This window comes from Trichosurus vulpecula, chromosome 4 (assembly GCF_011100635.1).
Source record: "Trichosurus vulpecula isolate mTriVul1 chromosome 4, mTriVul1.pri, whole genome shotgun sequence".
Taxonomy (NCBI): Eukaryota; Metazoa; Chordata; class Mammalia; order Diprotodontia; family Phalangeridae; genus Trichosurus; species Trichosurus vulpecula.
This window is the reverse complement of record NC_050576.1, coordinates 117,761,016-117,784,334: the sequence shown is the minus strand read 5'-3', so window position 1 is coordinate 117,784,334 and position 23,319 is coordinate 117,761,016. Positions and strand designations below refer to the sequence as shown.

The 23,319-nt window shown below is 40.8% G+C and overlaps 1 protein-coding gene across 1 annotated transcript in view; it reads right to left on the bottom strand.

Annotated features, from left to right (window-relative positions):
- SMYD2 (SET and MYND domain containing 2) overlaps nucleotides 1-23,319 on the bottom strand; it is an 85,114-nt gene that overhangs the window by 16,709 nt on the left and 45,086 nt on the right. The window contains exons 3-6 of the mRNA XM_036757636.1: nucleotides 17,047-17,157; nucleotides 11,802-11,862; nucleotides 10,595-10,719; nucleotides 3,753-3,820 (exon numbers count right to left, since the gene is read on the bottom strand). Of these exons, the coding sequence (XP_036613531.1) occupies nucleotides 3,753-3,820; nucleotides 10,595-10,719; nucleotides 11,802-11,862; nucleotides 17,047-17,157 (365 nt within the window). The remainder of the gene's footprint in view (nucleotides 1-3,752; nucleotides 3,821-10,594; nucleotides 10,720-11,801; nucleotides 11,863-17,046; nucleotides 17,158-23,319) is intronic.

Below are 23,319 nucleotides of genomic sequence, written 5' to 3'. Positions count from 1 at the left end.
TGACTGAGCAAATTCATTTGAGCCTCTCTGCACCTCAATTTCCTCATCTGGAAAATTGGGACAGGGCTGCCCCTGCTGTTCTCATTCTACTTCTCAGGACTGGTGGGAAGGATAGACAGGTTCATGTATGTGAGGGGCTTTGAGCTTCTTCTGATTGTATCAAGGTCAAAGTTCTAAGAACAAAAATTTCTAAACTACAGGGGAAAAAATGCTTGATCTCTGAAAATGCTACCTTTGAAATCCCAAGGCCGACAGGAATTTCAACCCAGTAGACTTTTCCCCCCAATTAAAACTGTCTGAAAACTGGGGCTTATCCTCAGACAAGCTCTCACATCTAGAAATGTTATTGTTACAGTGCCTGATATTATAAATTCCTTACCTTTTGATTACTAAAAGAAAAAAAAAAACCTTTCTTCCGTTTGCACCAAGAATATCGAATGACAGCACTGACTCAGTAGGTCAGTTTGCTCCTTGAGGTCTAGGGGAGAGCCCACAATGTCCACTCCTGGGCACAGAGGAGAGACCAACTATTTTCCTCTTGCTTTCCTAAGCTCACTGCTACCAGAGACTTGGGGAAAGGGTGAAACTAGCTCTGTGGCATCCTGCTGAGCTCAGCTTCACTGGAATGGGGTGAGGAAGGGTTCAGAGCCCCCCATTCCAAACTCAAGACCAAGAGACCAGTGGCTTGACTTATTATACATGAAACAAAATCAAACTCTTAAATATAAGGAACTTCCAAGGGTTAACAGATTTTTCATGACATCAACAATGTCAAAATACATTACTGTAGCTCTCTTACAGGAATATAGTACCTTTTAGTTTTCTTTTGGGGGGGGTTTACAACTGTGATTTTATTAATTTAGGGAGTTCCTCTGAGGCACCTCCTCTAATAATGCTGAATGGTACTTGCAATATTAGATACCTGACAGGGGCCCCAAGAAATTAAGTGATTTTCCCAGGGTCACACAGCCTGTATGTATCAAAGGTGGGACTCAGGACTCTGATGCCAAGTATTTCTCTATACCATCTACCCCACTACAGTGCCTCATACCTAGTTCATTCGAAAATAAAAAAAAAAAATTTAGGCATCTACAACTTCAGAAACATAAACCTTTTAAAATTAAAAACAAAAACAAAAAACTAAACCTTAAAAGTAATAAAAAGAACCTGAAATTGTTTGTTTTTGTGATGCCACAATTATTTTTGAGCTATTAAAAAGTACTGAAAAAACTCCCTTGCTCAAAATGGTTCCCTATTGTCTTTCAGGTCAAATACTCCATTTAACATTCAAGGTCCTTTCCAGTCTGGCCTCAGCTTTCCTTTCTAGGACTCTCACACCTAACTCAAGAGGCAGTGTGACACAGAAGACAGGGCACTGGACCTGAAATCGGAAAAACCTGGGTTCAAATCCTACCTCAAATACTAGCTGTGTGACCCTGACCAACTCATCTGATCTTTCTGCACCTCAGTGTCCTACCAGTAACATGAAGGAGCTGGTCTTCATTGGTCTCTAAGGTCCCCTGCCGGCTCTCAATTTATAATTATAGCTCCGTTCCTTCCAGGACTCTACTAAGTAATCCACCTAACTTGCATTTCTAGCCCAACTGACCCACTTGCTGTTCCTAGTACATTAACATTTAACCTCTCCTCTCATTTCTTTGTACAGGATGGGCACGGACTTCTCACTCACCTCTGCCTCTCAGAATCCTTGCTCACTTCAAAGCTCAGATCGAATGTTACCTTTCAGGAGATAACATTAGGTACCTACACGAGACTTTCTGTGATCCTTCCAGCTGTTGGTCCCCCCTCCCTCCCAAATTAACTTTGGATCAACCAATCAATCACCAAATATTTATTAAGCTCCTATAATGTTCCAGGCATTGTGCTAAGGGCTAGGGATACAAAGACAGAAACAAATCAGCTCTTGTAACCAAGGTGCTTACATTCAATATTGGAAGATCATACTCACAAATATAAGTATATACAAAATAAATATTTTGTAGATATGTATATATATAATACGGATATATATGTGTGTATATGTATGCATATATATGTATATACAACACACACACACACACACACACAGATATTCTATTTCTTTATGTCTGCATGTGTGTCCTCCACCCATCCCACCCCCAATGTAAGATGGTTGAGGGCAAGGCCTTTTTCAGTTTTGTCTCTGAGTTGCCAGTAACTAGGCACAATGACTAGGTATTTAATATATGAATGCTGATTGATAAATGTCTACTTTGGTCCCTAAGATACTGGCCTCAAAAGAATTCCCTTCAGAGCTAGATTTGTCTTCAATGAGACCTCTAGAGGGAAACTCTCCAATGTCCTCCCTCTCCCCTAGGGAAAAGGTCATGAAGTCACTTCCGCGTGGCTATCAGAATTCAGACCGTGGCTAAGGATTCCATGTGATCCTCCAGTGCTATTATTAATGAATAAACCTTCTAGTTATTCTAGAGGAAGCACAGTGACTGCTGTTCTCCCAGCTCAAAGCAACATATTAATTTGTTGGTGACTTCTTGTCACGTTATCATGAGTGGGTTAAGCAGCAAATTGGCAAAGTCACAAAAACACAAGAAACAAACAAACATAGGAGATGAGAGCCTGAACTGTGTGACCAAAGAAAGGAGCACATGCATGCATGCATCCATTCAAATATGGAGCACTTTGTTTCTTTTGTAGGTAAATCTTATTAAATTCATATGACACTAACTTGTATTTTGAGATAATTTGGATATGGGCTATGTTACAGATTGTTTCTTTGTACTATCTCTGAAAAAGGGGTCATTAAAGAGGCACTTAATGTTTGTCCAAACACAAATACTGGGAAGAACATATAAACTATTTATGAAAACAAACTGTTTCAACATTTTTAAAGCATCCATTTTCACCAAATAAGCTTGCTAGTAACAAACCATTATAACGTCTAGTAATTTCAAGCGATTAAATGAAATAACATACATGAAGCATTTTGTAAACCTCAACACACTCTATAAACACTAGCTATGTAGCTATATGTACGTTGTAGCAGGTTCTCTAAGGATGATATTTGTAAAGTGTTTAGTATAGTTGGGGGCACATAGTAGGTACTTAATAAAATACCTATTCTTCCCCCTTTCCTTTCCTACTCAGAAATATCTTGCTAACCTCACCTGAAACACTATCTCTTCAAAAGTGAGGGATGGGGGGGTGGGGTTTTCAGGAAACTATATTTCTTTAATAAGTTTCTCTAATTCACTACTTCAGCTGGGCCTCCCCCCCAATTCAGTCTGAATTAGTGAGGTTTTTCTGCATCTCATGCTGTGCTTTTCCCATATTCACAATGATCAAAAGTTGAGATGAGGCGAGAGCCAATATTTCTTCTAAGCAAAGCTATAGAAATATCTTGGGTGGCAATTAATCGTTAAAACTGAAGATAACTTGAACTGAAGATAATGCAGAAAGCAAATTTCTCAGCAGGGCATAGGACTATTCCTCCTATGAACACTATAAAGAGTTCTTTAATAACAGTTCTCTAACTGGCAAGACTTAACAAGCAACTGCTCTGATAACTACTACTTTCAAATCCTTAAGTACAGGGGAAATATTTTGAAACCTAGCAGAATTAAAAAGGTGCCTTAATTTACTTAGAGTTTTATGTCTGCCACATGCAGACACTAGGTATATTATTTAAAAATCAAAAAATTCAAATTCATGTTAAGCTAGAGAAAAGGAAAGAAATGAAGGAAAACCCAGCCTACTCTGGAAATATTGCTGATCCCAAATGTGAAAGTTCTTCATCTTCAATTGTGAAGCCATTGCAATTAACCTACAAAAAGAAAAAGGGAGAAAGAAACAAATGAACCAAATAAGAGGCAAAAGTTCCTTGGGGTACAAACCATTTTTTCTTTTTCACCCCTGTCTGCCACTAGAACGTCTAATGAGAATCTTTCCAGTCCTGTCCAATGCTCCTTCCATAACATGAATGCACAACCTTTCTTTAAATATGACAGTTTTGCTGCTGACCCTCATCAACTGGACATGTGCTTAGAGTTCTTTTACCAATGAAGAGGAGAAGAGGAGAAGCACTTTTCTACCTTTGTCTAAATTCTTTATTATCCTGGAACTTTGTTACGTTAAAAAAAAATTGTTTAAAAACAGTGGGCCACTAGCTAAGGCTTGGAAATATTTCGGTTCTACAGACATAGAGATCAGTGTTTTGATGGGACTTCTTGACCTTACAGCTCAACATAGGGTGGTATGGGCTATTAAAGAGATAAAGAGATTTGTCTGACTATTTTGACCTTGCCCCATTCCCCAATGACTGTGGTCTACCGGACTGGAACATCTGTAGGCTGAAATTTAAAAAAAATTTAAAAGAAACATGAAATTTACAATAGGATGACTTGCTTCTGAAATCCCATACTACAATTCGTGATGCCCACGGCTTAGCACCACCACTGTTAACTTCCAAAGCAGCAAGAACTTGAAGAGGTTCATTCGTTCACCCACTCGAGTCCTCTCCCCAGCACTTTACATCCCTTCACAATCTGACTCTGACATATCTTTGCAAGCTGATTAGACACTACTCCCCTTCTTGTGCTCCACGCTCCAGTCAAACTGGCTGTTTGCTGTTTCCCGTACCTGACGTCCTCTCCCTCATTTGGGACTTTGCACAGGTTACCCCCCAATTCTGAATGCCATCCTCACTTATCCTTGCCTCTTGGTATCCTCTAATCCTTCTTGGCTCAGTTCTGGTGCCATCTCTCTCAAGGGTCCTCTCCTAATTTCCACTAATGTTGCCACTGTCCCTCCCTTCTCCCTCTCCTGCCCTGCCTCCAAAATCACTTCCTCTTTGTTTTGTATACTGCACATCCTGTACTTATCTGTGAATATACTGCATGCGCAAGTAGAATGTGAGCTCTCTGAGAGCAGAGAAGGTCTCATATTTGTATGCATATACACAGAGCCTCAAACAGCTGTCTAATAAATGCTTGCAGATTAATTAAATCATCTCCTATATGCATAGTACATTTTTTCTTAGATAACTGTAAATATAAATTAGCTGTGGCTGTCTATGGATACCACACGTTTTGCCACCACTGTCAAGATAATTAGCTTTACTTAGTCTGGGCACAAGTAACTATTAGGTTTTACCTGGGTACAACTTGGGTAGCTATGTTGTGATGAAAAAAAATAAGCACTATGGTAAGCTATGAGGCCTGGATGTTAGTGCCCTTAAGGAATTCATTTGTTTATTCGATAAACATTTATTAACCGCCTACTCTTAAGGCAGCTGGGTAGTACAGTGGATAAAGCGTAGGCCTGGAGTCAGGAAGACATGAGTTCAAATCCAGTCTCAGTCACTTATTAGCTGTGTGACCCTAGGCAAGTCACTTACTCTGGTGGCCTCAGTTTCCTCATCGGTCAAATGAAAATAACAACAGAATCTACCTCCCCAGGCTGTTGTGAGGACCAAGTGAGATAATAATTGTAAAGTGATCAGCACAGTGCCTGGCACATAGAAGACACTACATAAACATTAGCTGTTATTTATTATTATTATTATTATTATTATTATTACTCTACCAGCATACTTTCTATCCTACAGCCTGTGCCTTGCCTGCGGTGGACATTCAATATCGGGACTACATTGAGGCAGCTAGGTGGTGCAGTACCAGGAGGACCTGTGTTCAAATACGACGTCAGACAGTAGCTATGTGACCCTGGGCAAGTCACTTGATCCCCATTGCTTAAAAAAAAAATCATAAAATCATAGCTTTGGGGCTGGGAAGGACCTCAAAGGCCATCTAGTTCAAACCCATCCCTTTTTGGATGAGCCCAGGCAGGTTAGATTACTTGCCCAATGTCATAAATCTAAGTAACCAAGCTAGGGTTTGAATTCAGGTGCTCTGATTCCAAATCTGGCACTCTTATAATACACCATACCGCCCTTTAGATAACTAAATGAGTAAACCAATGAAATAGCTATCTGACCTTAGGCCACTCATCTAACTTCTCTGCCTCCCAACTTCCCTATTTGTACAAGGAGGGATCAGACTTAAGATGACCTTGGAGATCATTCCCAGCTTTAACATTCTATGAACTTATCATTCTATAATTCTACCTCTAGTCCTTCTCTTTTCCCATTGTAGGGGATGCAGAAGGCCAGTATTTTTTCATGATGGCAAGAATATCTAGGTTGCTTTCTGGGAGGTCGTGATGGGTTTTCAAGCTCCAATTCTACAGCAATTTGCTTGGCAAGTTCCCCTCCCTTATTCAAATACCCAGGCAGAAGGAAAAGTAAATTTCACATATCAAATAAGAAGCATCGGCCACAGTTTCTTTTTTTCCCACCTAAGTCAAATCAGGCACGCACGCCTTTGCTAAAGTTATTCTCATAATTAGGATTTAGACTAGATGTAGGCTGTGTACCAAAAATGTATTTCCCAACGATGCGTATATTTGTGGTGATTAAAACACACCTCAATCCCAAGGAGGGAGTGTGGACATGTTCCACTGCAGTTCTGCTAGCAGCAAGTTCACTCACCAACACCCTCTTCACACACTTATAGAAAGGAAAGAATAGAGAAGTTGGGATAGAACAAAAATGGGTCACTCAGAGGCAGCAGCAGAGACAGATGGCATTTACCTTTCTTCTTTTTTTAAAGGATTTTCTTTTGAGATTTTTGAAGGTTCCCTCCTCTTTTTCTTTCCTTTAAATCACAGGCAGGAAGAGTATACTAAGCCCTATATTGGCAGTAGCAAAATTTGTTTTTATCAGTACACAATACAAATTTTGTATCATGAAAATGGTTTTTCTTTTTTCATTTAAAAATGGCCCTAAAATTGTACTTCACCTGCCTCCCCTGCTTGAGGGTAGGACTGCATTTTTCAACCACTTCTAAAAGAATCATGTAACTTGTTATTTAAACAAGAGATTGGAGACTTGGGTCCTGACCTGCCATTCACTCTGCCCTAACCTCTTCCCTGAGTTTGCACATCTACTACTACTTATTACCTATTAGACTCAGCCTTGGTGTCCTACCAGGATCTCCGTCTCCTAGTCTGTAAAACAAAGGGACTTAGAAGACTTTCGAGGTCCCTTCGTAGCTCTAAATCCATGATTCTATGCTCTTCGGTCCTAAAATTCAACACAGACCCATACGACTACAGATTCAGAGCTGGAAGGGACCCCAGAGGTCCTCTACTCCAATTTCACAGATTAGAGAATGAGCTCCAAAGAAATTAACTGACTCGCCCAAGGTCACACAGGATAATAAGGTGCAGAGGCAAGATTCAAACCCAAGTCCTGTCTAAGACTGAAATCCTTCTCCGCTCTACCCCCAACATCCTTCTGTTGAGGGCATCACCACCCTTAGACACTCGGGCTCAGAACCTTGGAGTCTCACTGTCCACATCCAATCAGCTGCCAACTCCCTTTGATTCTACTCTGCATCTCTCACACCCATCACTTTCTCTCCATTCAAAAAACTCTTATAACCATTTGCCTGGACTATGGTAGTAACCCCTTTTATTATTTTTTGATATTTTAAAGATAAATTTTATTGATCTCTTTTGTTTTCTTACATTGTCTAAATTTCCCCTAGTATCACTCTTCTTCTCCCTCCCAGAGAATCATTCCATATAATAAAGAATATTTTCAAAGGAAAAAGAGAGAAATAGAAAAAACTAATCAAGACAACTAAAAATTCTGAAGATATATGCAACGTTTCACCCCCAGGGACCTCTGACCTCTGCAAAGGAGCAGAGGGAGCTGTCTCCTCATCTCTCTTCTTTAGGGCCCAGCTTGGACTGGGGTTTTTCTTTTCTTTTCTTTTCTTTTTTTGGAATTCTGCAAAGTTCCCTTTCAAATGTTCTGAGCTAGTAGCTCTTCCTATCCACATGGCTGGAGCCACTGTGTATATTATTTTCTTGGCTTTGCCAGCTGGGGGCACAGTGGATACGCTGACAGAACTGTAGTCAGGAAGACCCAAGTTCAAACGTGGCCTTGGACACTCAGTAGCTGCACGACCCTAGGTAAGTCACCCAACCTCCCTGTGTCTCAGTTTCCTCACGTGTAAAATGTGAAAATAACAGCATCTACCTCTGAGGGCTACTGTGAGGATTAAATGAGATAATATTTATAAAGTAATTCATATAGCTTTAAGTGGACATAAATGCTATTAAGTCTTTCCATACTCCTCTGTATTTCATGGCCATCATCTCTCATAGAACTATAATATTCCATTATATTCATGTACCTCAATTTGTTCAGCTATTCCCCAATTGATGGACGTTTCCTTTGTTTCCAATTCTTTGTTACCACAGAAAGTGTTACTATAAGTATTCTGGTGTACAAGGCTCTTTCTTCTTATTAATTACCTCCTTAGGGTACATGCCTAGCAGCTGATTCCCGGGGTTAAAGGCTACGGTCATTTTAATCACTTTATTTGCATAATTCAAACTGCTTTCCAGAATGGTTATACCAATTTACAGCTGTACCAACAATGCACTAATGTTCCTCTCTTTCCATAACCCCTCAAACACTGCCTATCCCAATCTTTAGTCATCTTTGCCAATTTGCTGGGTGTGAGGTAAAACCTCAGGGTTGTTTTCATTTGCGTATTTCTTATTATCAGTTATTTGGAGCATTCTTTCATATGGTTAACAGTCTTGCAATTCTTCTTTTGAGAACTGCCTATTTCCTTTGACCATTTATCTACTGGGAAAAGTAATAGCTTCTTAACTGGTCTCTTTGCATCCACTCTTTTCCTGCGGTCAAAATAATCTTCCTAATGATTCTGACCATGTCACCCTCATGCTCAAAAACCTTCTATGACTCCCGGCTGCTCCTAGGCTCAGGCTTAGTCAGCCCAACAAGACCCTCCTCGATGTCCTTTTCCCGTCTTATTTCACTTTCCTCCCTTTCATACACTTTGTTTCCAGCCAAACCGGACCGTTTGCTGTTCCCCAAACTTGGCACATCATCTTCACCTTCATGCAGTCTCACTGGCCATTTGCCATGCTGGAATGCACTAACCTTCATCCATCGAAATTTTTCTCCTCCTTTGAGGTTTGGTCCAGGTGCTCCTTCTTCAAGAAGCCTTCCCCTGATCCCTTTAGATGAGAGTATTCTCATTCTCAAATTTTCCAAAATATTTTGTCTGTATCTCTCCTTTGTCTCTACGTGCATATAGTTTCCTGTCTAGTAGAATGTAAGTTACTTGAGGGGAGGGACTTTATACTTTTTTAACTGTATCCCAGCATCTAGCAAAGTGCCTTCATAGGGGAGCAAAAGTTTAGTTCCATAAACATTTATTTGTTATCTAGCTGCGTAGCCTTGGCCAAGTGACTTTCCCCTCCCTGGACTTCAGTTTTCTTCTCTGTAAAACTGAAGAAATGGACTAGAGGATCTAGTCCCTTTCAGCTCTAACAGGCTATAATTCCACAAATTCCTATTGTAACTCAACCACTCTCTCATGAGCCTCAGAAAGATCTGATATATGAATTCAAAGTGTAATACCACAAGGGCTTTTTGTTATGGGCGCTCTAACACTATTTTATCATACCTTGGGCCTATCTTCTCCCTATTCTCTGGAAACCCAAACTTGACCCTCATTAGCATTTGTACCATCTCCCTTTATAGAACTGAAGACCGAGGATGAATTCCCTTCACTTTCCTTCCCTTGTCTAGAAGGGCTCAATTCTTTAGTCTTCCTTCCACATACTTATTTTCCAACCCTCTTTTAATTCTAGTCTTTGTTCCTTTTATTTTTAATTTTGATGGTCTAGGACCCTTTCCCCCCCAACCCAAGAGAAGTAGGAAATCATTCCCACAGCTCATCATCCTCATCTCCTTGACATGTATTTTCTATGATAAATAAAGCAACTTTTAGGTAATCAGGGTAGGCTTCACTCTTTAATCCTAGCTCTTCTTTTAAAATATCTGGACAATTATCAAGTGTTTATTAGGCACCTACTATATACCAGGTGCTGGGCAAGGCACTGGAGAGACAGAAATAAATGAACCATTCCTATACTCAGTATCAATAGGAAGAAAGGGGAGAAATGTTTCCACAAAATAAAAGTTTAAAATAGGAATTTTAAATTGTCTTTGAATTGCATTCACCACTCCCATACCCCCCAAGCCCACAAGAAACGGGCTGTCACTATTTAGTTTTTTGTGTAAAATGTCTCCTCTTTCCTATTAGATAAGGCCTTTGAGGGCAGGGGTCATGTCTTACTTTATAGCACAGATCACAGAGTCTGTGCACCTGGCTGGTGCTTAATGCTTGTTGAGGTGAATGACAAAAAAGAATTTTATACAAAATGTTTTAGAATTTATACAAGTTGGTCAAAGCATGCCCAGATGATATATCTCCATATTTCTCTTCACTGGATTCACTGGAGGCAGAACCTGCCCAGTGTCACACGAAGAGGTAGTGACAAAATGAAGATAAGCTTCCAGGCTACTGTCTAAGAGATTACATCCTGTCTACACTATCCTCATTTGCAAAAGAACTGTGCATGATAGTGGTGGAGGGACAGAGGAAGTAGGAGGAGAAAAAAGGCATGAATAAGACTATTTAAACCTTCTTACCTGTGCAAAAAGTGTAACCAGACTAGCATTGTCTGGGTATTCTATGTGCTTGGAATAGAAGTGATGAAGAGCAGCAATGTCACTCTGGATCAATTCTCTCTTCTCATTGTCCAACTTATCCAGATCTATGGGTAAAAAAATCCGTATGTCACCTGATTTGATAGGTTGAAGACCTTGAGCCTTCTCTTATTACTGTCAATGGCAAACAGAAGAGAACTCAAGAACGCGGATCTCAGGAAATATCCCTCCTGACCAGTCACTGTTCTCCCTTCTTGCTCACTTTCAGGTTCCCTTTAGGCCAAAAGGACAATTGTCTTTTAGAAAAAGAAAGAGGCTTACTTCGCCTCCTCTCCTAACTTGAAGCTACCTGTGTCCTATTTCAAAATGACCACAGCAACAAGGGATTTGGGTGTGAGTGGCAGGAAGGGCTATCATTCAATAAGCATTTATCAATCACCCACTATGTACCAGGTACTGCTGGGCCTGCAGAGCAAGGTGAAAGGCATCTCCTGCCCTGGAGGAGGAGTCTAATGGGGGAGACAACATGTGGACAACTATGTACAAACTCTCAGAGACATGATGAAACTGGAGATAATCATCACAGGGAAGGCACTAAGATTACGAGAACCCACACACATTAAGGAAGGTCTCCCCAAAGACTCCCAGTCATACAATCACAGGCTCTTAACAAGGCCATTAAATCCAACCTCCTCATTTTGTAGGTGAGGGAACTATGGCTGAGAGAGGTTAGGTGATTTGCCCAGGGTCACAGAGCTAATAAGTGTCTGGGGACATACTCAAACCTAGGCCTTCCTGACTGTCAGTCTAGCGTTTGATCCATTGTAACACCATGGCTATCGTCAATCTGGCCAACATTGAGAAACTACACAGTTACTCCCTGACGAAACCTTCTTTGCACATCTGCTAACAACTTAATTTTGCAGCACTAGTACTCCGGTGAAGTCCAAAAACTATTCTGCCTGCCGGGAAAGCTGAGATGTGACAGAATCAGTGCCGTATCATCAATTTTACGGGCTACCACTCCTCCTTTTCTACTTCTTAATATCCTGTTTACTATGGAGAACGGCTAGCTAGAAATTATTAAAAGCATGCAAGGAAAACCAGGTCCCTCTCCCATTTGTCTGCCATTACATTTATGGATACCGTGGTTTCTGAATTGGAAAAACTTTAAGGTGTTGGGACTTACGTGACTCAAACTCCTTTACAGCCAATAATTTCTCTGATGGTGTTCGTTCATGGTGTGTTTTCTAGTTAAATGGGAAAGAAAGTATACAGGTTTAGCTTTTGCCCTGGGCACAAGATCACTGTTTTAACTTTAAAATCAACACTCAAGACTTATGCTTCGATATCATCCCCCCTCCCCGCCTTGCATGCTTTCAAATGAGATGGCTGTACTGTTAATTTTGCATAACTGTTTCACATATTGTTGCAAGAGACTTCTCAAGCAGTGGGGGGTAACATGTGTTTGTAATGTTAAAAAACAAACACAAAACAAAAGTAAAAACCACATCAATAAAACTTTTCAAAAAGAGGTTTATATATAAAAAAAAGAGAGTTTTATCAAATGAGACCAACACTAACCTGGAACATACTATTTTAAAAAATGATCCGGTCTAGCCCAGAGGTAAGACTCTGCTTTCCCCCTCTTTTGTCCCATCCCCATGGTGCTCACTAGTGTGCTGACATCAAGGAAGCCTGACTGAAGGAGGGAATGATGAAATAGGAACACACATCACCTTACTTTCTGAGGGCCAGTGAGAAACCAGTGCTTAGCACAGCACCTGGATTGTTAAGTATTTAATAATACCTCCCCTGATGCTAACTGGATTGGACTTTTGGCCACCCAATCAACCATCAAAAGATCACAGATTTAGAAGGACCCTTAAAAGCCAAGGTCCAACTTTTTGGGGTCATACAGTTACTAACTGTGTGGGGCAGGATTTGAACCCAGGTTTTCCAGACTCCAAGTCTAATAACACTGTATCCACTCATACCTCTCTAGACACTTATTTTTTCCATTGCCCTGACGCAAACCTAGCCCAGTTCCATTGGTCCCCGATCATCTTAGAGCCCTGCCTAAAGTCAATTCAGATTTCATATTCAAACAGAAATTCTTCTTATATGCAAAATAAAGACAGCTAATAATGACTAGCATTTATGCAATGCTTTCAGGTTTGCAAAACTCTTTATAATCAGTATCTCATTTGATCTGCAGAACAACTTCAGAAAATAGGTGCTATTATTGAATGAGATAGTATTTATAAGTCTTTAGAGCAGGATTCAGTATACAGTAGGTGTAACATAAATGCTTATTCCCTTCTTTCCTTCTCCTGTTGTAACCCTCACTTTACAGCTGGGGTCATTGAAGCAAACAGAGGTTAAGTGACTTTGAGTGTCTGAGTCCGCATTTGAATTCACAACCTCTTAACTCCATGTTCTCTCCCCAGCACCACCCAGGTGCCTAATGCATCCATAAGCCCAGTCTGTGCCTTCTACCTCTTCTATCTCATGCCCAGGGTGCCTGCTACAGCGCCAGGTGAGGCTTCAAGTGTATCACTGACCTTCTAAACACTTGGAGAGGACTGACAATGCTAAGTGGGTTAGGAGGCGGGAACAAGAACAAACGTTTGCAAGAATTCAAAGGTAGAGTTCGACAGCTTCAGGCTGAAGCTGCTCCTTCTTGGCCATCCTGGCTATTTATCCAATTCGGGGCTGAAGGTGGTTCAACAGAAAGGTAAGCAGAGATGCAGCTTAAACATTTAGCTTCGACCTCACCTCACCTCCATCCCCCCATGTGCAACCGGAATACTGAAAGCCAGCACACAGTTTGTGATCCACAGGCTGAACACTTGGGTCAGATTTTTAAGCTGCGTCACTTTTATTTGAAATATGTGTTATTATTATTACCACTGCAAATACATCTGGCACAAACACCTCAGATGGCACGGTAACTACTGGCTAAGTACTACGCAGCAGTTTTTCATTGTAATGAATTGTTCGTTTGTGCAAACCTTCTAGAAGACTCTTCTTATCAGACGCACCTCAGTTTAAGAAGAATAATGACAATAAAATCAGCGGGCTGGCCCATTAAGAGAGCAAAGAGACTGATCCGCTTTCCCTGAAAGGACCCGACCACAACCGTCCCAGAAGGCAAAGTCTGATTTCCTTCTTTCTTTTATTATACAATACAATCTTATAATACAATATAATCTTAAATATCTGTATGGATTGTATTACATAGAATTATTATATTTAAGATATAATATATAAATACAGGTAATATGGATCATATAGATCTATGTATATATACACGTGTGTATACACACACACACACACACACACACACACACACACACACACACACACACAAACACTTTTTTTAAAGGACCTTCAGGGAATGCAATTCCATTACTTCCTTTTCCCTTGAAGTTCTCCAGCTGTCAGAAAGTTCTTCCTCTTAGCTAACTTCTTATTACTAGAGTGTAAGCTCATTTTCTCCTTCTCCTATCCTTGTGAAAAAATAAATTCTACCTTTCAACAGGATCTCTGCACATTCTTAAACACTGTTATTAAGCCTTCCTCCCTAGCGCCCATTAGTCTCCTCTTTTCCCAGCATAAAAAAAACCCCCAAAACAAAACTAATTCCATTTTTCAAACCTAACCCTGTTATTTCCCATAAGCTGGTGGAGCCTAGAAGAGGATAGGGCGCTCCGGTGAGTCTCTGGCCATACTGAACAGAGGAGAACTCACAGAAAGATAATCTCAGAGTTCCAAAATGCTATACTCCTATTTACACCCTTCGTATCATATTTGAGCTGCGGACATGTGCTAATCCTTGTGAAAAATTTGGCTTGGTTGAAAAATAGAAAAATGAGGTGGGGAAAGGGGGAGAAGAGGGGCTGGCAAAAGGGCGGATGAAATTTCACCTTTAAAAAGATTTACAGTAGAGTGTCCTGGCCAACAACCTCACCCTAACTAGAAGAGCCTTGAAAGTATTTGTGGCATGCTCCACCCATCCCACTCCATTGCAATATAAGGACAAGTCATTTGGCCCTTTCCTAACCAGGACTTCTTTTGTCCTTCTGAGATCAGATGCTCATAACTGACCTAACAAAGGGGGATGGGGGTGGGGGTGGGCACAGCAATGGGAGCTGCTTCAGTCACCATGCAGGGGGGTCAACTTCAGGTACACTGGGAATCCTGAAACGACTGGCAGCCTTCCACTGTACCCCACCAGAAGCACACACTGCCTTTACCTCCTCACTCTATTTTCTTCTCTTTCCTCCCTCGTGGAGCACCAGGACTGAAGTCAGGAGGACCCAAGTTCAAATGTGACCCTGGGCAAGCCTCTTTGCCTCTGCTTGCCTACGTTTCCTCAACTGTAAAATGGGGATAACAACAGCACATACCCCAGGGCTGGTGTGAGTATCAAATAATATTTGTAAAGCTCTTAGTCCAGTGCCTGGCACCCTGCAGGAGTTCTGTAAATGTTTATTCCCTTCTTCTTCACCAACTCTTACTTCTTCCTAACACTTGCACTGTATTTCCTAGCTATACCTCGGGCTTGCCAACATAGACACAGTTTGGAACCACTGGGAGTGGGGACACGCAAGGTTAGACAAGTGCAGAGTATATCTCTTAAAACTGTAATATTCATGCTGTCAGGAACAAGAATACTGAAATGATTTAGGAAAAAATACTCCCCAGCCTCCTGCATCCTCTAAATCACTAATAATAAGACAAATGCAAATCAAAATAATCCCTGGGAACCTGTGGCCTCAAGGCCACATATGGTCCTCTGGGTCCTCAAGTACGGCCCTGGGTGCAGTCAAAGGGCCACACCTGAGGACTTAGAGGGCCACATGTGGCCTCGAGGCTGCAGGTTCCACACCCCTGCCTTACATCCAACAAAGTGGCAAAGATATCAAAAGACAGGAATCATCAGTGACAGATTAGTTGCAGAAAGACAGATAAACTAGTGCAGCTGTGAACTGGTACAATCATTCTGGGAAGCAAAGTGAAACTGTGCAAATAAAGTGCCTAGAAGAATGTCCACACCATTTGGTCCAGAGATTTCAGTGCCAGGCAAACAAACTAAGGAGATTACTGACAAAAAGAAAGTCTTCATGCATACCAAAATATTTATAGTTGTACTTTCTTTAGTAGGAAAGAACTGGAAATAAAGTAGATTCCCATTGATTAGAAAATAGCTAAACAAAGTGTGACACAAAGATATAACGAAATGTTAATATGATTAAAAAAAATGAACATCATGAATACAGAGAAGCATGGAAAAACTTTCATGAACTGATGCAAAGAAAAGTAAGCAGAGCCAAGAAGACAATTATATAATGACTACAATATATGAATACATGTATATATATATGCACAGACAACATATGTATATAACACATATGTACATTCAGTCAATATTATTTATGTTATATATGTGTTGTGTATATATGTCTACGTATACAAATATACCTACATGTTATATGTGTGGATAGATGGATAGATTGATAGAAGATTGATGTTACACATACAGTCACCACAAAATAATGGAAATGAATGTTGGGTAAATTATAAAGATGAAACTTGGCTACAATGAAGACAGATGAGAAGAATATCATGCTTTGCTCCTTTGCAGTGACTGGGATCCACAGATGTGGAGCACTGCTTATAACATCAGATATTATGTTGATAGGTTTTACTGACTTTTTTCCCCTCTTTTTCATCTTTTTAAAAAGAAATTCTTTGTAATAAGAGATGGCTTTCTGGGAGGGAGGGGGAAGAAAGATATGAGGGAAATCTAAGTAATGTAAAAACAAAAGATTATCAATAAAAATTTATTTTAAAGCCTAGTGCAGGCTTCAAGAATGGCCAGGTGAGCTCTCTTTTTTGAAGTCCCAGGTCCACTCCATTTGCTTCTACCATTTTCTTTGTCTGACTACATACACTATAAGAAGGAAGTGGCAAGACCCTGGGGGAGGTGGAGGGAAGAGATAGAAGCTTTTCTTCCAAGAGATTCTACATTAGGAAAGGGAAACTTGGGATGTCTCAAGATTACCAGAAAACTCTGGCACCCCAGGATTATTACATAATGAGCCAGGTTCTTTAATGTACTTGGAGGGTCACTAGATTCCACTGAAGTCTTTCAAATGGTGCTCAGAACAGGGCACTGTCGCTGTAATCTTGGTCAGGTTTTAGCCGTGCACTGATACCCACAGAGATGCTCCCACAGGACAAACAAAATTCCATACTTAAGCTTTAGTTGTTTTTCGCCGTCAACGGCCTACTACAGATATGAATAGGAAACTGAGTCAAACAAGTTTTTACAAGAGCTGGCCACAACAGGTCAGCCCCCCTTCTTCCTGACTTGTAACAAAGAAAGATAGAACAAAATGGCTCCAGAATGTGGTCCTTCCCCTCACCTGTTTGGCCAGGATCCTTGCAGTCAGCCTCACAGTCTCAGAGGGATTCCAGTTTTCCCCAAACACACACATAGCAGAACACTCCAGCTTGTGCATGGGCCAGTCTTCTTTCTGAAAGGTTAAAGATAGCAATAATCATCAAAAAACAAAGACCACAAAACACTGAAATAAAGTGAAGAAAGAGAGGATGCAGTCAGTTCCCCCAGTTAAGGTCAAGTGAAATGTGTTTCCTTTTGGAAACCATGAGGACACTCACCAATGCCGAAGATAAAAACATCTTTTTAAGATAGAAAGAACTCTAACCTTGAGCTGGTCCTGACAGATGTTTCTGAAATGAGGAAATTTACTTTGTGCTGTTTACATTCACATCTTGTATATTTCTATGGCAACTTCCCTTAGGAATCCAGTTTACTGCTCTGAACAATATACAATCCACTCTCACTTATTCATTTGTTCAGTCATTTCAGTCACGTCCTACTCTTCATGACCCCATTTGGGGTTATCTTGGCAAAGATACTGCAGTGGTTTGCCATTTCTTTCTCTAGCTCATTTTACAGATGAGGAAACTGAGGCAAACAGGGTTAAGTGACTTGTCCAGGGCCACACAGCTAGTAAGCATCTGAGGTCAAATTTGAACTCAGGTCTTTCTGACTCTAGGCCTGGTGTTCATCCACTGTGCCCCAAGCCACACCAATTATTCATGCCTGTGGATTATTCAATTTACTAAGATTATCCATGAAAAATGTATAGTCCCAAAATATCTTTTCTTTGCTAGCCAGGCAACCTCTTAGATCAGCTTCCCTTACGGTCAATATTCAGATTGTGGCAACTAATTTTAAATCCCCATGGAGGCAAAATGTAATTAGGAAAGACCCAGCTGAAAAGAAAACAATTCCCTAACTTATACTTAAGTCCATACACTAGAATTCCTTTGTGGTTTGGAAACAGCCCTGGATTGTAGAATGCTATGCCAGCACAGCACAAACTCGAGAAGCCCTTTCCAAAATGGACAGTGACAGACAGAATGTCTGTCATCCGAGCAGCAGCCTAGCTAAGCCTGGACAGGCTTCTCGCCAGCTGGCCCCAGGAAGATGAATTTTTGAGCCACTGAGTTCTCAAAGATACCCATTAAGGTAAACAGAGGTAGCAATCTGTATTGACAGAAGTATCTGCACTATAAAACCACCAACCTGAAGTACTGGAGTACGCATTCTTAAGTCTGAGGGAAATGATTTTTGTATCATTTTTAAAATATTTAATATCACCGGACCACTGCTCTGGGTCAGCTACGTCCCTGTTCTTATCACAATTAGAAATCAATTGGAAAAGACTTCCTAGAGATTTCTACCATTCTGTAAGGGAATAAAGGGGAAAGGAACAAGTATTTATTAAGCGCCTACTATGTACCAGGCACAGTGCTAAGTGCTTAACAAATATCATCTCATTGAATAAATAATGCATGAAAGAACTTCCTCAAGATTCCATAGAGAGTCAGAGACAAATAGGAGGGGGAGGAGGGAAGGGGATCAGAACGCATGTTAAGACAGCTCCCCTGATTTTCTGTGAAGTTATGCTTCATTTGCGCTATCATATGCATATATCATAACCAGTGTCTTGGGGAAGCCAAATTCAGGAGCTATGTTCTTTTTGTATTTCTTTCCCCCACTATTATTTAAATGAGAAAAATTCATGGCCTGATTCCTGCTATGAATAAGTAAGTTCATCAGGTTTCTCCTCCTCCTCCTATTCCTTTTTTAAAAGCCATGTTCCAGAACCCTAGTGCACAGTAGGTGCTTGATAAATGTTTACTGCTTGACTGAAAGATCACTCTGGAATTCACACGATGGAAGTACCTTCTACACTCAGGTTGGATGGCTCCTCCCAGAACTTTGATCGAAGGAGAGCACCCAAACCTGCCTATCTTCATCTGCGCTCTGGACTGCTCTACCATGTCCCACGCATTAGGTATCTTCATCCCTCCCACTGTCTTTCAGCTCTCTTTCAGGGGTTGTGTTCCCCCATTAGAATGTAAGCTCCCTGGGGGCAGGGACTTTCTATTTATTTTTGTATTGCCAGTTCGCAAGAGAGTGTCTGGCACATAGTAAGAGCTTAGTAAATGCTTGTTGACTGACTGAGTGTGCTAACGCTTGTAATCAAGGCAGAGGAACTTCAAGCAAGTATTAATCTTGGGGGGAAATTTGTGCAGGGATGTGTGTGTGTGTGTGTGTGTGTGTGTGTGTTTAAAGCACGGTCAGTGGATTTGCTAATTGTTTTTCTCTGCTATGAACTTTATCCATCTAGCTATAGCACACACAAATACAAAGACCAGCTCTAAATGTCAGCGGGCAGAGACAATTCCTGTGGTTATGCTTAGAAATGCCATCTAATCACTGATGAGGCAATACGGTGTTATGGGGGAAAAGAAAATCTCTAGACAAGGTCAAAAGACCGTACTTTCCTGGGTGTGTGACCTAGGGCTTCTGATCCTCAGTGTTCTCATCTGTAAAATACAGATAATAAATTGCACTACAGTAAGTAGTGTTGTGAGCAGCAGGGAGAGGAGAGAGGGAGAAAGGGAATAAGTATTTCAGTGCCAGGCACTGTCCATACAGAGCTTTAAAAGCTTTTAAGAGTTTTATAAATTTAAAAGCTTTATAAATATCATCTTATTCAATCCTCACAACAATCCTGGGAGGCAGGTGCTAATATGATACCCATTTTACAGTTGAAGAAACTGACACACACAGAAGTTAAGTGATTTGTCCAGGGTCACACAGCTAGTAAGTGTTTGGGGCTGAATCTGAACTCAGGTCTTCCTGACTCTAGGCCCAGAACTTTATTCACTGTGGCACCTAGCAGCAGGGAAAAAAAAAAAAAAACTTAGGTAAAGCACTAAATCACTATGAGTTATAATTCATTTTTATCACTCATATAAATATAGTTGGTTCTAAGACCTCTGAACACCCTGGTCATGAAAGAAGGCAGCTACAATCCATTTCTGTCCCATTATCAAGGGATTAAGGAATACTCAGTTATCCAGGATGTATCTAAAATGACAGTCACTTTTAGGATACTTGGATGGGAAAGGGGATAGGCAAGAACACAGGGAACCTCAGGCTTGGATCATGGATATGAGTGGAATGGGACGGCACGATTTTAAATGTGAAAGCTTGGGATCCAATCCAGGCTCTGCCATTTTCTACCAGTGTGATGTCAGGGAAGTTATTCAGTATTTTTGGGTTTCCCTTTTCTCATCTGTAAAACAAAAGGGATGTATCCAACAACCTTTTTAAGTCTCTTCCAACTCTAAATCTACATTCCTATGGATGGATCCAGACTTTTGCCTTTTAAAGTGCGTATTAGGATACGGCAACTTGGGTGTCTGCCACAGGTATTTTATTTAGTCTATACTGTCTTCATTGTCTGCTCTTTGGGAATCACGATTACCTCTTTATGACTTAAAATCAGAGGGACTATTAGTGGTAGCAACAGCTAAATGGAAATTGGGTTCCCACAAAAGAAAACCTAAATTATGGAATCAGTTCCAGATTTCCAAAAAAATCATATTGACTATATGTAGAAACTTCAAGCTCTCCAAAGAAACCCAGACACTGTCAAGTTCTCCCTGGTATTCAAGTTATTAATAGGGTAATATTTATGTACAAGATTCATAACTGGAAGAACCTTAAGGATATTCTAGCTGAATTAACAGATAACAGAACAGAAGCCCAGGGAGAAAAAAATATCTTCTGACTCTAAGAGCAGTATTTTTCCCCATGGATCACCGCTGCTTCCTAGTCCCATTTGGTGCCAGTCAATTTTTTTTTGGCCCAGAACTTGTGATTTCACTAATATGGGGAACCTCCAACATGGAAACTCCCTCTACCAGTACATAGTCTCTTATCTTCATATGCCTATTGGATATCTCAGGTTGGATGTTTCACAAACATCTGAAACTCAACATGTCCAACACTGAACTCATTTCCTTTCCTTCTATGCCCTCTCCTCTTCCTAATTTTCCTATTACTACCATCCTTTTAGTTACTCAGGCTTGTATCAGCCTTAACTCCTCAGTGTCTCATCCCTCACATCCAATCTGTTACCCAGTTCTGTTGATTCTATCTTCATAACATCTCCCATATTCAGACATTGCTGCCAACCTGGTGGAGGTCCTCATCACCTCAAATCTAAATTACTGCAATAGCCTGTTGGCCGGTCTCCCTCAATCACTCTAGGTGAGCCTTCACTCAGCTGTCAAATCGGTCTTCCCATGTCAACCCTGCTCCCCAGCCCCTTCAATAAGCCCCACTAGCTCTCCATCACCTTCAGGATCCAATATAAAATTCTCTATTGGGCAAAGTCCTTCATAACCCAGCCCCCTCCTCCCTTTCTCGTCTTCTTACACCTTCTTTGTATCCACAGCACTTAGCACAGGGCCCAGCTTAATCATTACCTGGCCAGCTAGGTAGTACGATGGATACAGAACCAGGCCCAAAGTCAAGAAGACTCATCTTCAAATAAAGCCTCAGCTTTGCTAGCTGTGTGACCCAGGGCAAGTCACTTCACCCTGTTTGCCTCAGTTTCCTCATCTGTCAAATGAGCTGAAGAAGGAAAGGCAAACCCTTTCAGTATCTTTGCCAAGAAAACGCCAAATGGGGTCACGAGGAGTTGGATATGTCTAAATGACAATACAACTGAACAATTGTTACTTGTTGACCGACAATGAAGATCAATAATTTGTCTGTAATTTCTATTATAAGAGAGCTGCCTGGGACACTGAGGATTGAAGTAAGTTGCCCCTAAACCCACAGTCACAAAACCACAGAATTTGGGAGTTGGAAGGGACCTCAATGGTCAGCTACTCCTGACCCATTTACTGAAGGAAGAGTCACTATGATATGCCTGACAAGTGGTCATCTAGCCTCTGCTTGAAGACATTCAGTGAGGGGAAACTCACCACCTCTAGAAGCAGGCCATTCCACTTTAGAACAGCTTTATTTGTGGGAAAGTTTTTGTTGACATCTAACTTAAACCTGCCTCTTTGAAACTTTTACCTGCTGCTCTTGGTTCTGCCCTTTAGGGCCAAATGAACAAGTCTAGTCCATTCTTCATTTGTGGCTCTTTAAACATTTGAAGACAGCCATAACCTTCCCCATTCCCCAAGTCGCCTTTTCCTCAGGCTAAAGATGCCCAGTAACTTCAACCAATCCTCATAAGACAAGCATTCAAGATCTTTCACTGTTCTGGTTGCCCTCCTCCAGACACTCCTATCTATTGATGTCCTTCTTAAACCATGGTGCCCAGAACTGAATGAGAAAATCCAAATGAAATCTGACAAGGACAGACAAAACCGGACCATTAACAACTACTCTTTGAGTCTGACCATTCGACCAATATTGAGTTCATCTGTTTGTATCACTGTCTAATTCTATCTTTCTTTCCATCTTCTCCACTAAAAAAGAACGAGATAATTTTATCAAAAGATTTCCTATAACCTAGATATCCACAGCATTCCCTTCATCTACTACTTTAATAATCCTGTCAACAAAGGAAATGAAGTTAGTCTGGTACAATCTGCCCTTGATGAAGCCAGGCTGGCTCTATGTGATTATGTTTCCCTTCTTAGATGTTCACCAATGATCTCTTTAGTGCGCTAGTCTAGAAATTTCCCTAAGAATCAGTCAATCTGACTGGCCTAGAGTTTGTTCTTTCTTTTTTTGGCGGGGGGTGGGGGAACAGAACAATATTTGCTCTTTTCCAAACCTGTTGTATATTTCTCATTTTTCTATGACCCTTCAATAAAACAATTCCTCAACATTTACATCTCCTAGGACATAGTTCATCTGGACAAGGCGACCTGAATTCATCAAGGGCAGCAAAGTGCTCTCTTGATCTCTCTTTACTTATTGTGGATATCAAGTCCCTATTAGTGATTTTTGTGTTCTATCATGTCTGGGATAAATGTCCCTCTCCTTTGCGGAGAAAACAGACCCCAAAATATGTACAGAAAAGCTCTGCTTTCTCTCTGTTGTCATCCCTAAGCAAAGATGCTATCACTTCTTTGATCTACAGTGCTAAACAAACAAAATCCACACCCTTTTGGTTGTTTTGGTTTCCCTCATCAGCCTCAGCTCATTCTAAGCTCTAGAATTTCTGACATCATTTTTACAGGATTATGCCACAGTCTTATACATCTTCATCTAGCCTCTTCTTGTTCACATCTTCAGTTTCATTTTAAAAAGATCTAAGTTGTTTGATGAGTTCCCTATGAAT